This window comes from Sparus aurata, chromosome 4 (assembly GCF_900880675.1).
Source record: "Sparus aurata chromosome 4, fSpaAur1.1, whole genome shotgun sequence".
Classification (NCBI taxonomy): Eukaryota; Metazoa; Chordata; class Actinopteri; order Spariformes; family Sparidae; genus Sparus; species Sparus aurata.
The window spans coordinates 24,718,741-24,733,690 of NC_044190.1; the positions used below are offsets into that span (position 1 = coordinate 24,718,741).

At 40.4% G+C, this 14,950-nt stretch overlaps 1 protein-coding gene across 1 annotated transcript in view; it reads right to left on the bottom strand.

Moving 5' to 3' along the window:
* The window catches only part of galnt18b (UDP-N-acetyl-alpha-D-galactosamine:polypeptide N-acetylgalactosaminyltransferase 18b), a 94,085-nt gene that overhangs the window by 52,672 nt on the left and 26,463 nt on the right, over window positions 1–14,950 (bottom strand). The window contains exons 2-3 of the mRNA XM_030415096.1: window positions 4,318–4,513; window positions 1,357–1,523 (exon numbers count right to left, since the gene is read on the bottom strand). Coding sequence (XP_030270956.1) covers window positions 1,357–1,523; window positions 4,318–4,513 — 363 coding nt within the window. The remainder of the gene's footprint in view (window positions 1–1,356; window positions 1,524–4,317; window positions 4,514–14,950) is intronic.

Below are 14,950 nucleotides of genomic sequence, written 5' to 3' on the forward strand. Positions count from 1 at the left end.
GCTATGTTGCTGTTAGGATGTTTGCTGGGCACCGTCTAAAGTCAGGCTCCTAATCGGCTGTGAAGTCAGGGTTGCATCACGCGCAAAAGGAGAATTTCACAGAAGTCCCTCTCTCTAGTCTCAAAGACGTGCTACAAGACTAAAAAAAGACTACAGGATATTATTAAGATAACGGTGCCAGAGGGAGTTCACTCACGGGATCTCAAATGTAAACAAATGGAGATAACTTGCTGTAGTAACGTTAATACTTTGCAGTGAGAAATAAAAAAGCAGAAGAAACAAGTCTGGATGATAAAACGCTCGGGGAGACCCGGTCATCATGGGCTGTCTGTTCTTTACTTGAGACCTGGAGGTGACATTTTGACTGCGGGTTTTATTATCTGTCAGCAGTGGTATGCTAGCTTACATTAGCCTCAAGGTCTAGGGCTGTTTATTATTGCTCGGCAACACCGTCAGTTGCTCCGGGACATCTCTCTCACTGGCTGTTGCAAACATTTGAAAAATCTTGTATAAATATGCAGTTGATGCATGACAAACAGCATTGGTAAATGCACAGTTTGATCATGAATAAACTCTGCAGCTCCTGGACACCCAAGGAGAACTTCCTATTGCTTATCCATCCTCATATCCATGAAACACATATCTATGCTCGTGACGTTGATCCTGCTAGAAAGGCAGTCTGGTTGAGTAAAGCGAAACACCTATTCTCTGTCTAAGAAGAAACGTTGAATGTTAGACAGGCAAAAACACTGACTGGAGTGGGGCATTGATGATTTTTGCAGATGACGTGGAATTAAAGCAACAGTGTTGTTAATGTGTTACACTATTATAAGGATGATAAGGAAAATGTAAGATTGTTATATTTGTTTACTTTATGCTTATCTTACACTTCTCTGCATTTGCAAACAGTAGTTTTAAACAGTAATGTTACAAGAAAAGGCATTTAGGATGAGGACCAACAGAAACCAAGGAAAACACATCTTGTGTAATGTTTGCTACCGGGGGAGGTTTTACTCATGAACCAAGCCTTGTTTTCAACATAACCTGTAACCCCACATAATAATGTAGTTAGTTAATGATGTACTCCTTGGCCCTCAGAGGTACATTAGCTAATTAGCCAGACATGCTAGTGATTGCAGTTAATGGAAGAGCAGACAAACACTGTTTAATCAAATCGTGCACTGTAGCTCTGGTGTGTTTGGTTTGTAGAAAGAATAAAGCCCCCTGGTGTCTCTCAGCTGCATGCTAACCTCTTTATGTGTTAAGAAATACAAAGCTTGACAGGACTGCCGTACCTGGTTATGACTGCTAAGCTACGATGGGCCAGCTGCTGTATTATAAAATGATGTTGCTTACTGTTATTGCTGTTGTCGTCCACCAGGATTATCTCCTTGAGAAGGGTGGAGGGCGTCCTGTTGATAGCGGAGTGAATGGACCGCAGGATGACGGACAAGGCTTCATTCACAAAGATGAACACAATGCTCACTTGAGGGAGGTTTAAAGGATAAGTGATGTTCCTGCACCTGTGGAGGACAAACAATAAACCCCGGGGCGAGGCAATGTTTAGACTTGCATCTCTTGGAAAGGATTAACAGATAAAGTTGACATTGATTCCTAAAGAGCGGGGCGATGGCTGATGCCAACCCAGGTACTTGGCAGACTATATCGGGACCCTGTTTTCGTAAATCAAGGTATAAATGTAGGCGCTGGCACCAGATCATGGCTGGCAGATTTGGGGGAAATTTAACGGTTACAGTGCGACTGCAATAGCGGTGCACGTGGAATGCCGTTATAAAAGGGATCGGGTTAGGAATAAATAATTGGCAGTGCATTAAGGTCTGACATCAATCAAGCTATTCTCTTTCCCTTCAGCCACTGCATGCTGACATTTTCAGTGTGAATAAGGAGTCGAGCCCATTGTCTGAAGGAGAAACTGATGCCTTTTCCGGGACATGCAGAAAGACCAGGCTGTAAAAATGAGACTATATAGAAGTCACGTCCCTTGTAGGTTGAATTAAGGTTATTGAAATGTGTAAAAAAAAAATCCCCTCATTGACTGTATGTGACTTATCTCCATCATAATCCTCTTGACAGGATTGACAGTGAATTGTGTTGCGATTTGCGATATTTGACCTGTTTTCTGTCAAATTGAACAAAAATCACATCACTGTCACCACATCATGCGGTTCATTACTGCCAAAAAGCCTGTTGTTCCCACATAATGCCACGGCTCTGACATCACTTCTGGGAAATATGTGCAGAATGAATGTGTGTCATCAGTTCATCCCCCAGAACTGTTTAAGTGTACGGACCAGCAGTAGTGGGAATGGATGGTCTGAAGGGAGTTTAGTGATGTGCAGTGGATAAAATGCCCTGAAGATCTCTGAGCTGTGTAAACCTTTTGCACCAAGATGTCATTTTGTGAGCTCCTGTAACCTTGGTGATGCAAACATGAAAGTAGTGCTAAAAAAACCGAGTCACAGCCAGCCAGCGTTAAAGGCGATGGTGTATTGACTTTGCAGGCTTGCTGTGCTATTTGTCCAGGACTTAATCAGTAGCCCATGGTGCACAAATAACTGAACAAGGCTTTGAAAATACATGTGTTGATTTATGACTGCAGATTAAAACCGTGTACTTTGTCCTGCAAATTTCAGCGGCTTGAGACAAGAATCAGCCCCGAACCAAGTCTATTATATACAGGAGCTTTCCTTTTGCCTGCCTGCATGATATGATTATGTCAGCAGGCGGTAATTGAGCTGAATGATGTGTGCAGAAGTAAATTCTTCATTGGTTTTCATTTAGAGGAGAGCCGTTAAAGAGAGAACAACAAAGTGTTTTCCTGCGTATCTCATGAGTTCTTTTGTTTTTTACTGAAAAATAAATGGTCCTCAGAGGTGAAAAGGTGAGTAGATAAAGTGACCGATAGGAAGATGACATACAGTGAGACTAGTGCTCAAAAGAGCTGACTTTTGGAGATGTCGTCTGCCATGGAAATTTACAAAGACATTTATTCTCCCCAGAAGATAAATCCTACAGATTTTGGTCATGTCCAGACTTTTAATCTAGTGTCAAGAGAAAGAGCAGGTAGAAGATAAATCCTAATTACTCTGGTGATCCTCTGGCTTTTCTTCTGCCACCAAATTGCGGAAAACATATCTAGTTTTGAGTGAAATGTGTCAACAACTGCTAACCTTGAAATTCACACATTCAAGCCACCCTCAGATCGAAATGTAATTACTTTGATGATTCTTTAATTTTTCATTTAGCACCATCATCAGCTCAACATTACCATTTGTTCAGTGCTTGGCTGTAAGATCCCACACCCAGCCCTCAGCATTACATTCTGTTTATTGCAAATGTTACCGTGGTAACACACCAAACTAAGATGGTGAAAACTGAACTGTATAAACATTACATTAGCTTAAAATGAGCATGATAGTATTGTCATTGTGATTCTCATCCTGGACGATTATTGGGGACGATATTCAGCTTTTTTTCAATTGTTGGCAATTGTTGTGTTTTTTTGTGTCCAATTGCCAATAAAAATAAATTCATTCAACAATACAATTCTTTGGCTTTGAGGCAGCTTTCTATCTCAGTCCATAGTCACCAATCTGTGGTCTCACTAAATTTCTGCCCACATGACTGTATGATTGGTTACATCAAATGAATAATCTGGATCTGCAAAGTAACTTGTAACAAAGGTTATCGAATAAATAGAGTGGAGTGGAAGTTTAAAGGCAATATTCAAGTAAAGTACCTGAAATTGCAGATACTGAATAAACTGTAGTTAGTTATAATCCATCACAGGTTGCACTAAATTTTGACAGGAAGATTTGTATTCATACTGCAATCATAACGAATCATAAGTATTGGTATCGGCCCTGAAAAAGACACATCAGTCGACTACCTGAAAGTGCCTCTAACATGACTTATTTTTATGATCAATTATTATCACTTCATGTCATAACAAATGTTGAAATCATGATATAAAATTTCATATGCTGTTATAAAGGAATTAACTACGTGTCCACTCCAACGTGGAGACACAGGCATATGAGTTGATTCCACAATAACATGTGACATTGCCACAAGTTTCAAGGGAGAAGGAAATCTGCACGCACACAATCATTCTGGCACTTCTGCGGCACAAACATCATCTCTCAGTCTGTAATTCAGATGTGTCAGAAAAATAAAAAAATGTAAAGTAATCTACTCACACACAGATCCATTTCAACAGCTGGCCGAATAATCGAGTAACGAGTGACAGGCTGCAAAAATTACAGTGTTTGAGCACCATTCTGCCTGAAGTCTTACCCATCAGGCCTCAGGTCTGGTATTGGCCTGTCTAGAGAGAGACGATCACTGAGGTAGCCATTATATCCATAGTACTGAAACATCTTCAGTGCCACCCGTCGGTTGTCCGGACCCAGCTCCTGACCCCAGTGAGCGAACAGCGATGAGTCAGAGAATGATGTGTCCGCCTGACCGTCCTCTCCCCTCCCTGGAGTCTCTAGGAGGCAAAGGAAGACAAATAGCATGAATCTTTGTTGCCTCTCAAACTACCGGGGAGGTTGCGCGTAAGGTGACATTTAAGGAATGTGTTAAAGATGATCGGGCTAATGTAATCACTTTGATAAATGTTGCTTTCTTGTACTGTAATGTATGTTAGAAGATGAAGTGTGGCCTTTTATTTGCAGGGGCTGACTGGCTGTCCTTCATACACACAGCTAGAAGCTCTGGCGCCCTTGAACAAAAGATTCAGCAGCTGGTGGGCTCTTCTGTAGCTGACACTGCTCTTTGACCTACACAGAGAGGAGGAAGTGAATCAAATTTCCCTAAAGGTATCGCTGTAGTCACATACACAAGCTTTCCTTTAATAATTAATCAAGAGGTAATGTGTGGTCTTTTTTGGTGCGCGTGAACATTTCTCTTTGAGAGCTCTCACACTACAGGAGACTGAAGAAGGACTCTCTTTGTGTTTAAGAGGCTGAGAGCTGAAGGGTTCATGAGTGCAGTCCTGACTCATTCCAGAGCAGCAGCAGCAGCTGACAGCATCGAGGGCAGAGAGACGTTTGACAAACACACATTTAGTGGGACAAACAGTATATAACTGCCTATAGTACTCGCTGATGGACTCAGTTCATGTTCAGACTCCATAAAACACTGGCGGCATCTGTTCGAAATTCTGTCCTGCTTCCAAGAGGTTTTAATGCACTTCAGATGCAAAACTTCTGAGTGTGCTCAGCAGTCAAGGAGCATCAGCCACAGGGGGATTGCTTTAAATGCCAAAAACACAGTATATAAATGAGATAAAAGTGGAGTGATATTGTCTTGAAGAATATGTAAAAGTTTCCCAACTGCACTCTCATGATTGCATTCTGCAGCTGATTTATTTTTCAGCCCAAAAATAAAAATATGTTAACGGTCCAAAAGCATTCCCAGGGTTTTCATGTAATACAGCAATTTCAGTCCAAACACCTGTTGGGACCTTGTGCAGGGATTCAATAATGTGCCACAGTCAGATCTGAACACTGCCGAGTTTTAGTGTTTTAGTGTAACAGCTCAGTGATATTTATGATCTGGCAAAATATGGAGGTGCTGGTGAGAGGCTGGTGCTGTTAACACAGTGAAGTTGAGAAAACTGTGAACCTTGTGATGGGTTGAATCAGGAAAGTATATAGAAATCACCTAAATTCAATACGACCCATAAGGAAATGAATATCACAAAATGCCCTTATATCAAGAATGATGCTGCCATATATACGTTTAAGGCAATACATAATTTTTACATACACATATCCTCTGAAATTAGAGTAGGGTTGTCACGATATGTCTGGTCGCAGGAACAGGAAATGGATAAACTGGGACTCAGGCTGGCCAATTGGGACGGTCGTGCCTACAGAGATCTGTTTCCACCACAACATCTCTTACTCAACTTACTCAATGAGCGCTCCATGTTCTGAGCCAATGGAATGCAGCACTACAGCCGGACGAGGAGAGGTGGACTCTGTTTTTATAACATCGATGCTCAGTGCTAACACACAGTCAAAGTTGATGGACAGTGTTTCCCAGAAATTGAACTTTTGATATTAAGATGCTGATTCATCATCACCAACTTTGCTGTGGCTTACATACACCCTGACACCCATGTGTTTGTGTTTATCATATATAAATAAATATATGTGTGTTTTGTAATTTGTGTAGCATGAAGGAGATTATATGAAGTTTGTTACAATTTCTAATAGGGTTTGTACATATATTTCAAACACGGAAATCTCAGTGTCCGTACATATATCACATTTGCGATTGGGAAACAATTCTTTACCCAATTGAAAAGGATAGAGTGAAATTGAATTCCATACAATAGATAATAACAGCATTTTATTAAAATTAAATGTCCTAATGAGCAAAAACAGAAACAAATCTAATGAAAATTGGTGCCTGCTGTATCTGTTAAGACACAGTTTAGTCATTTCATTAAAAGAGAAAGCAGCAGTCCCCTGCAGCATATTGAGACCATAAAAACAATAAAGACACAGCAATTTCATTATAGTGCTTCTGTATTTCAGGTTACTGCTGACAGACTTATCAGGAATAATTCACAACAAACCTGGCATAATAAACAGTTCATTTATTTCTGCAAGTTAGTAGAAGAGCGATAACAAGGATTTTTTTCCCTCTAAATTAACATTCTTTGACATGACTGTCATTTCTGTTGACACATTTTAAACCAATATACCGTATGTCTGTCAAGTTTGAGAATACGCCAAAGATGAATGAACAGTTTATGCCAAAAAATGCAGACAGATACTTTTTCGAAATCTCCCACATTACATGAAACACTGTGGAGTGAACACGAACCGAGAAGCCTCAAAAGACCCGAAGAGGAGAGAAAAGGCTCTGAGTCCTCGGTGACACCGCGAGCAAAATACAAGGTTATGTTTGTGTGTGTGCTTTTGCATGCGTCTGTGTGTGTGTGTTTGGAGGGTGAGAGTGTTTTAAGCAGATTGGGGAAGGTTAATATTCATGAGCAGATTGTTTTAACACACAAACAAACAGTGACAAACAGTCAGCCAAGTAAGAGCTGAGACAACAATATGGACGCATGAAGGGATTACATTAAGACCCAAAACAAAAAGGCCTGCTTCTGAAAAGGCAGGAGCTGACAGGAAATGTCTTGGAAGGTGACAAAAAGAACATGCAGCATGAACCTCTCTCACATCTGGACGTTAAGAGGACATGGCTGTATTTACCACCTCACTGCATCTGAGCTTTATATAGGCATCGAGAGCCTTTCAAAACATTTTGGGAGAAGAACACACTTTACAGCACCTGCTCAAACCAATCACCAGGCGGACACAGTCATTGATTAGCTGGTGAACACAGTGGAGCATTTAACCACTTCAAAGAGCTAAAAACATTACATTTCAGACTTAAATTTGCCAGAAGGACATCAATTCTAAAAGACTCGGATAGACACATAGACTCGGGTGGGCCACCCAGATATATTTATGGCTAATGGAGTATATTTGGTCAATCTGATTTCACATTTTTTTCTTTGTCCATGAGAACGACACCATCTGCAATCAATTGACTAATGACAATCTCCCCTTGTTTTACTCATCTTGTCTGCAGACCTTCTGTCCTGCTCTGCATCTGCCACAGGACGCCAGCATGGTGATTTTGTGTGAAACAGTGATGGTGGTGTTCCATAACTGCTGAACGTATAAATGAGCTACTAATAAGTTCAAAATATCAACTTTAAAAGACAATCATGTCATTCTGCTTTTCTGTTTGTCTCAGTTTATCAGTACATCTCTCTTTATAAAAACTACAGGTGTGTAAAAAAAAAAATCTGGATTCTCATCTCCTCTGATTCTGAATCGTTTACCAAATGTTAAAAAAAACATATATAAAAAATTAATTGTTAATTAATAGTTTGATGTTGATGAAACGAAAAAGGCGGAACTGAACTCGAGGGTAGTGCAGCACCTGGAAAATGTTATTCCCAATGATAATGTATGTATTTTTGCTGTAGTGAATGCTAAAGCTGAGGCTAAGTAATGAGTCTAATTAAGGAATACCTGAGAAAACAAGCCTCTTCCATTTATTACACCAGTTGTGGTGGCCAACAGTAGCTGGTATAAACACAGAGTTATCTATCTTTTACAATGACAGGGGAGTATTTTTAAGTAAAACATTAAGTAATCAAAAAGTCGACCAACATCTGAGTTGAGAGAACAGTGCACAGTGAACAGTAGGAGCCTGAGGCGGACTGACTTTATCTCCTCACATCCAATACACACTTGATAAAGTTTCACTGCTGTGGAGCAGAGAAAAATTGTCTCGGCTCTTGATAAGACGACAATGTGATTAGACTAAGGACAGCATAAAAGTTCTGAAAGTCTTCCGATCCTGCCAAGTATGCCTGAAGGCCCATTCATCTCGCTGCTTGTGGTGTTGATTAATTAAGCCTATGGAGACGGGTTTCTCTGTGTTGAATCCCTTAAGCAGTGGTTAAGGAAGGTGGGTGTTGTTTAGAAAGGGTAACCTCAGCAGCATCCTCTGTGTAGCATGTTGTTCAGCGGTGCACACACAGCAGATGATTGACAAACATGCCAGCGCAGCCTCACTGAACTGGGTCCAGATAAATCGCACGGAAACAAAGCAATTTGTCACATGATGTGTCTTTCGTCGAGCGAGTCATGTGACTTGCTGTAACCTTGCTGTTTGGAGAGAGGCTTTCCCCTTGAGTGCACATCCAGTCAACTAACCTTGGTGCTAACTCAAGTAAAGCACAGCGAAATACCTGAGGCAAAAACGACTGTGTGCGTGAGTGTGTAGACAGGTGAAGTATTCCCTGAGCTTCCCAGCAGCACTCCGGGCGTGTGTGGAGTGTGCTTCCATTGCATGCACAGCACGGCAACTGACTTACAGCTGTCAGCTCCCACGGAGGAGAGAGGCAGGAGAGAAGATATGGACACACAACACGGACACTCTCATTGTCATTAACATTCCGAAAAAAACAAAAATCGCTGGAGAACAAACTTGGATTCTTAACAGAAAACACGACAATCAACCCGTCAGATCAGAAATGAACTTAACAGGTACAGCAGCACATGTTGGATTATTAAATTTGATCCCAATAAAAGATAGAAACTGCCCCGCAAAGATTTCTATCACACTATATTTATTCAACCCGTTCCTGTCTGTGGAGAGAAAAATGTTTTGAATTTCGAAACACAAATCATTATCAGTTTGACAGCGCAGAGATACCTCACTTCCATGCAACGCTAGCTCATGCTGGAACAGATGTAGACTTTTGATAAAAACGCTGTAGGCCTGAATGTTTTACCTGCCTCCCCATACTCTGAACTCTACTGTCCGCTGGGAGGACTGAGGGAAGCTCCTGGCCACTGGAAAACATTAAAGGGGTCAAATCTGGGTCGATGGATCTTTTCCGTACTGGACAGTCATTAACCCTTAAACACATATCACAGGTCGTCAAGAGTCTTTCAGAGCCTCAGAAACCTCAAACCTCAGACCATGTTTTTCACAATTCTCTGGTGTTAAAAATCTTTGTTTAGTGTTTTCTACACATATTTCATAGGGATTTTAGAGACCTTAGATGTATAAGTAATCACAGGTTATGTTCTTTATGCAGTGCATGGTGGTGCAGCGCCGGTCTGTTCGGTATATTGCTGAGCAGCGCGTTCTTTGATATTGGAGGGTAACTTTGAAAATGAAAGCATGACTAGAGGAGCTGATGATGAAAAGTACATTTTTCTTGCTGAGTCATCAGTCGTGTGTGCTTAAGAGTAATGTCTGCCGTGAGCAGCAGGTCAATCAATCAAAGTTTTCCACCAAGTTTTATAGAACAAGCTATAAGATTTACTGCACATTATATGCTTTGTTTTCATGATGGACATTTCCAAGTAAGAAACATGTGCTTATTTCATTTATGCTTTAAAAGGTCCAGTTTGGGAGAAAGTAGAATTCCCAAGTCATTCCCAACTGGTCAATAACAAACACTTTGGGCTGAGGGCCGACCCGACCTACAATCCTAAGGCGTCAGTATTTGGGAATGAGACTCAAAAATCAATGTTCTTACAAATTGGACCTTTAATTGTTTGTATTTTCAACATGCAGCACAGCTTACAAACATTTAAAGATGTGGAGTAACTTTAAGTCCAAGGGAGGGGTCCAGAGGTTGTTAAGAGGTTTGGGTTGACTTTTTTTAGATGCACTTGACGAGGTTCAATAGGTCCTTTGACCTACTTTAATTTCTTGATATTTTACAGGCTCTGATAAGGTTGAAAAGGTTTCAGAAGCGAATAGATTTCAGGGGCCCTTGAAGAGATTTGTGTGGTTATTGTGGTGGATTTTGTTGAGTGGGTTTGAAGACTTTCTTATGAGTTTCAGAAAAGTTCTTACGAAGATCTAAAACCCTTTTCAGACCAAAGTTTTGCGACGAGACAAGTTGAAGCCTTCAACTTCTTGCAATGCGCTAATTTGCTACATGCTGAAAACCTTCCAGTTCACGCCAATCCAACTAGGCAACACGATGTACTTTCTTCGTACTTACTCTCTGTACTTTCACTCTAACTGACGGCTTTTCAGCCTTTTTTTTTATAGCTGGATATAATTTGTAGCAACTCAAAATATGAATGAGCACAGTGACATTGAGTTTCTTGCCTCAGGTTCATCTCTAGTATTGATGAAACAGCCTAAACAAAAGGTGTGTGTGTCATGAAACGAGTGTGTGGTTGAGCGAGCGGTGGAGAGTGGCTGTGAATGCGAGGGAAGCAAAAGAAAAGCAGTGAAGTTGACAGTTGTCTGATTTCAACTTTAAGGTTTGTGTCATACAGTCACGGCTGTTACTCTGACAAATTAATGAGCTGGTCCCCTTTTCTCAGTCCTAAACTGCCATTTCGATCAGGTGACAGTTTGTAACTGCCTGATCTGCCTGACTTCATGACAAGGCGCTGATTGCATTGTGTGCATATGTTCTAAAACCAGCCACCAGCGACTTCACAAGCTGGGTCGCAGGCGACATCATCAGCCGTCCTGAGACGGGTCCGTTCAACTCTGCTGCAAATTTCCCCCACAAGGCTTTGTATTGACACGAAATCCTTTATTCTGGCAAGGTTTTACTTGATGAGGTTTAAATGGTTCTAGGATGCCTCATTCTTCGGGAGGTTCCAGAGGTTCTGAAGAGCTATCAGAACTACTTCAGGATGTTCAAGGGGTCTCTTAGGACGTTTGAGAAAGGAGTGATCCCAGATGAGGCTCCAAGGGTTTTAGGATCTCTTAAAAATTGAGTAGGATTCATTTGGAAGTTTCAAAGGCCCATAAAGAAATCGTAGAGGTTTTTTGTTTGTTTCAAGGTTCTTGGTGGCGTGCCCGGTCCATGAGAAGGTTCCTGAGGGGGTTGAAAGGGTTTTATATGTCCTCGTTGATCGGTTCTAGAGGCATTTAAAATGACATATTAGGTTTCTCAGTGAGGTTCCAAGAGACAGTGAGTGGGTTTAAGGGGTTCAAGTGAAACTTAGATTGTTGGTAGAAACATTCATGGAGAGGTACTCACAATTAATTAAATATGTGCGGAATACAACGAGAGGCGTCAGTATGTTGATGGCAAAGGTACATCTTTGACTTATTATAGTACTTAAGTTTACAAGCATGTAGGAATGTTTGACCTGATTATTTAAGGGTTAATGTAAACTGTCACACTATGACTGAACAGCCTTATTTTGGGCTTGCATGTTGCCATACTCCCCAGAAACCAAATGCAGTTCACTTTTGTGTTTCGCCTCAGTAATTTAGAGACTACTTGCATCTTGACTGAACTTTCAGCGAGATACAGAGCAACAGTATTGTCACTAGAGAGAGTTACTTTGGGCAGTCGCAGGCTTTTAACTACAAACTAAAACTGACAAGTGAATTTTGCTTTAATCAGACAAAGATCCGCATTTGACCTTGACACCTGACAACCATTTAAAAAACAAGTCTGTAGTTCTTTGTCTGTAAATGTCCTCCAATTACAGCAGACAGCAATTTATTCTCAGTCACTGTCATTTTACATCCAAAATAATGAGAGTGGAGCATGAAGCCACAACTTCAAAGACTGTGGTGCAGTCAAAATATTCATTGTGTATTCATTCTGACACCGGCTGAGAGGGAGGAGAGAACGTTGACGTAAACTTCAGTCTATAAAAAAAAGCAGGTCTCATCATACACATGAAAGTTTCAGGACACACCGGTGTTTCTACAACTTGATATCAAAGAAACTGTCAGCGAGAGGAGATCAAGTGGTTTTAAAAACTTTTCACGTTCAAGGCGGCTTTGACAATAGCACGGAAAATCCTCCGCATCCTGCCACAGTCACATTTGCTGGTTTTCCAAATGCATTTCCTGCAGAGCGGCTCAAGACTGCACATCTTAACAGCTTGTTACAACAGCTGTCCATCTTTGAGCTTCTTTTCCCATTATAAAGAAATCTATATTCATCACCTCTTATCTTACTGGAATAATACTGTAATTATAATGGTAATTAGTATATGAATGTTTGAGTAGAATATCTTCAACAACACAGATGTTTTGTTAAATGCAGACTACATAGATTTCTCTGTTTACTTCTCTGCCTAACGTGATGAAATTAGCATGTCACGAAAATCAATTATTTTGACTAAATACACAGTGCATGGCTTTGAACTGGACTGGTAAGCACTAGACACGATGTTCTTCCCACACTTAGACCCTCATGTTTAAATAAATAAATATTATTTAGCAAATTTCCATCAAACCTCCTCTATGCATATTGAACAATCATTAACAGCCATTACAATGTTTTCATGCAAATGACTGAGTATATTGCAAATCTTCAGTAAAAGCTCCATGTTGCGAAGGGCATCTGTGATGGTGGTGACGAGACTGTGAAATATGACTCATTTGAAGGCTTATTATCACTGTAACACAAAACATAGGGTTTAACACTTATAATAATAATTGTAATACTCAAAAGTTTACAGCGACTTGCACGTACTTGGCGGGTCACGGCAGCACTTTGTCCTAAATCAAATTCACTTTTCTTGGTTGGTCCAAAAGATTTCAAAAATCAAAAAAGTCACCAGGAGTCTTCAAGGCTGAGTGTAGCAGAACTTTATTTGACGGCAAACAAAGTACAAGATCAGACACCGAGAATATCTATTAAAAAAAAAAAAAAAACTGACCCGAGGTACATTGAACATTGAGCATCCTCTTTTAAACACAAACAACTAGAGTGTCTTCCCAGGCTTCATGGCCTCAACCAATCCCTATTCTTCTTTATTTCGGCTGATGCTGCAATTTTTCTATGGAATATCCCCGTTCTTCCTTCTGCACCTGCGCGTAGCTTCCGCGTACCTGACTTCAGTATCTTCGCCTTCGTGCAGAACTGCATGTACACTAGTAGCTCTTTGCCTGGCTTTGGTTTGTTTAAACAGACGTTTTCCTCTTCAGGCTTTTTGATATATCCCATTATATCTGATCACTCTTGGCACTGCATTTTTAAAGAACAATATAAGTGTTGTATATTTGGTTCACACTTCACTCCATCACACTACAGCAGCTTTAATCAGTAGATGCACATTTCAATCAGCTGATGCCATGTAGTATGTTTCACACTCGATTACCCTTAATTTCTTGCTTTTATAATTATAACAGTTATTATCAGATATCATTAGTCACCATCTACTTACTGTGTTTTTTTTATACTACAACTTCTACCAGGTTTACTTTCAATGCAGCGGTCTCATCCAAATAAAAAAGAAGGCTGCGATGGAAGCAGATCCTTTAAATAAATTATTACATTGTGGTGACCGTCTCAATGTCTTTCGACTTACTGTTCTATTGGAGTAGTTTATGGAAGAGTACACCGATTTGCATTTCTTAACAGCTTGCCACAGATGGCTCCGTTCCCCCTTCTTTCAAACACAGTATAGCTTGTTGTGATTTTTTTATTCTAACTTGACATGTTAGCAGGTGAAGAGACACTGTGTGTCAGTTCACACACCGTTATGATAAAACTGTGTTTATTTGACAGTGAAACAGAGAAGGTCAGTCATGCTTTCATCTCTTTACGTGTGAACTCTGTCTGTTCCTGTCTTTTACCATTTTTAGCTGCAGGTAGTGGGAAATATTGCAGGTGGGTTCCTAACAGATGCTAAATGACACCATCATAAAACTCCTGTTTTATCATCGCTGCATTGGCTGCGTCTGAGGGTCACCAACAATTTTTTAGATTTAATTGATCGTGGCCTTGCCTGGCTTTCACCTCATATCTCAAGTCCCCCACGAGCCAGGCCGGGAGAGTCTTAGATCTTCTGGAAACCACTTCCCGGCTGCTCCACAGTCAGTCAGACTAAAGACTGAGGGGAAAGGCGTCTTCACACATTTATATAACGGCTTTTTATCTGTGCACGCTGCAAAATGAAAAAATGAAAAAGTAAAAAATGAAAGAGAAAAACTAATTAATTTGTTGATAATTTGTGAGCATTCTTTGATGCAAATATTGCTCAAACTAGACAAAAAGGAGAGAATGATGAGCACTACCTGTCAGTCAGCCAATCCTCCAGTTATTAAATCAGCACCACTGTAGGTTTGAATATTAAATGATTACAACATTTCACTACAAACAACACACTTAATGTGGAAAGGTTTTTATAAACTACAGCAGTAGGTGATGTTTTGGGGATTGCTCTATTTCTAAATGAATGAGCCTAAATGAGGCCAGTGTTGGTTTGATGCAATTAAACCAGTCCTTTATTATTATTATCTTATTCATTATTTTATCTGATTTTAACTCTGCAGCTGCACTTATCGATATCAGCTGATCTCTGAGACGTTATTGCATCTTTCAGCTTATTGCTTTGATTTTCAATCTAAATGCTAATATTAAAGTAGCAGG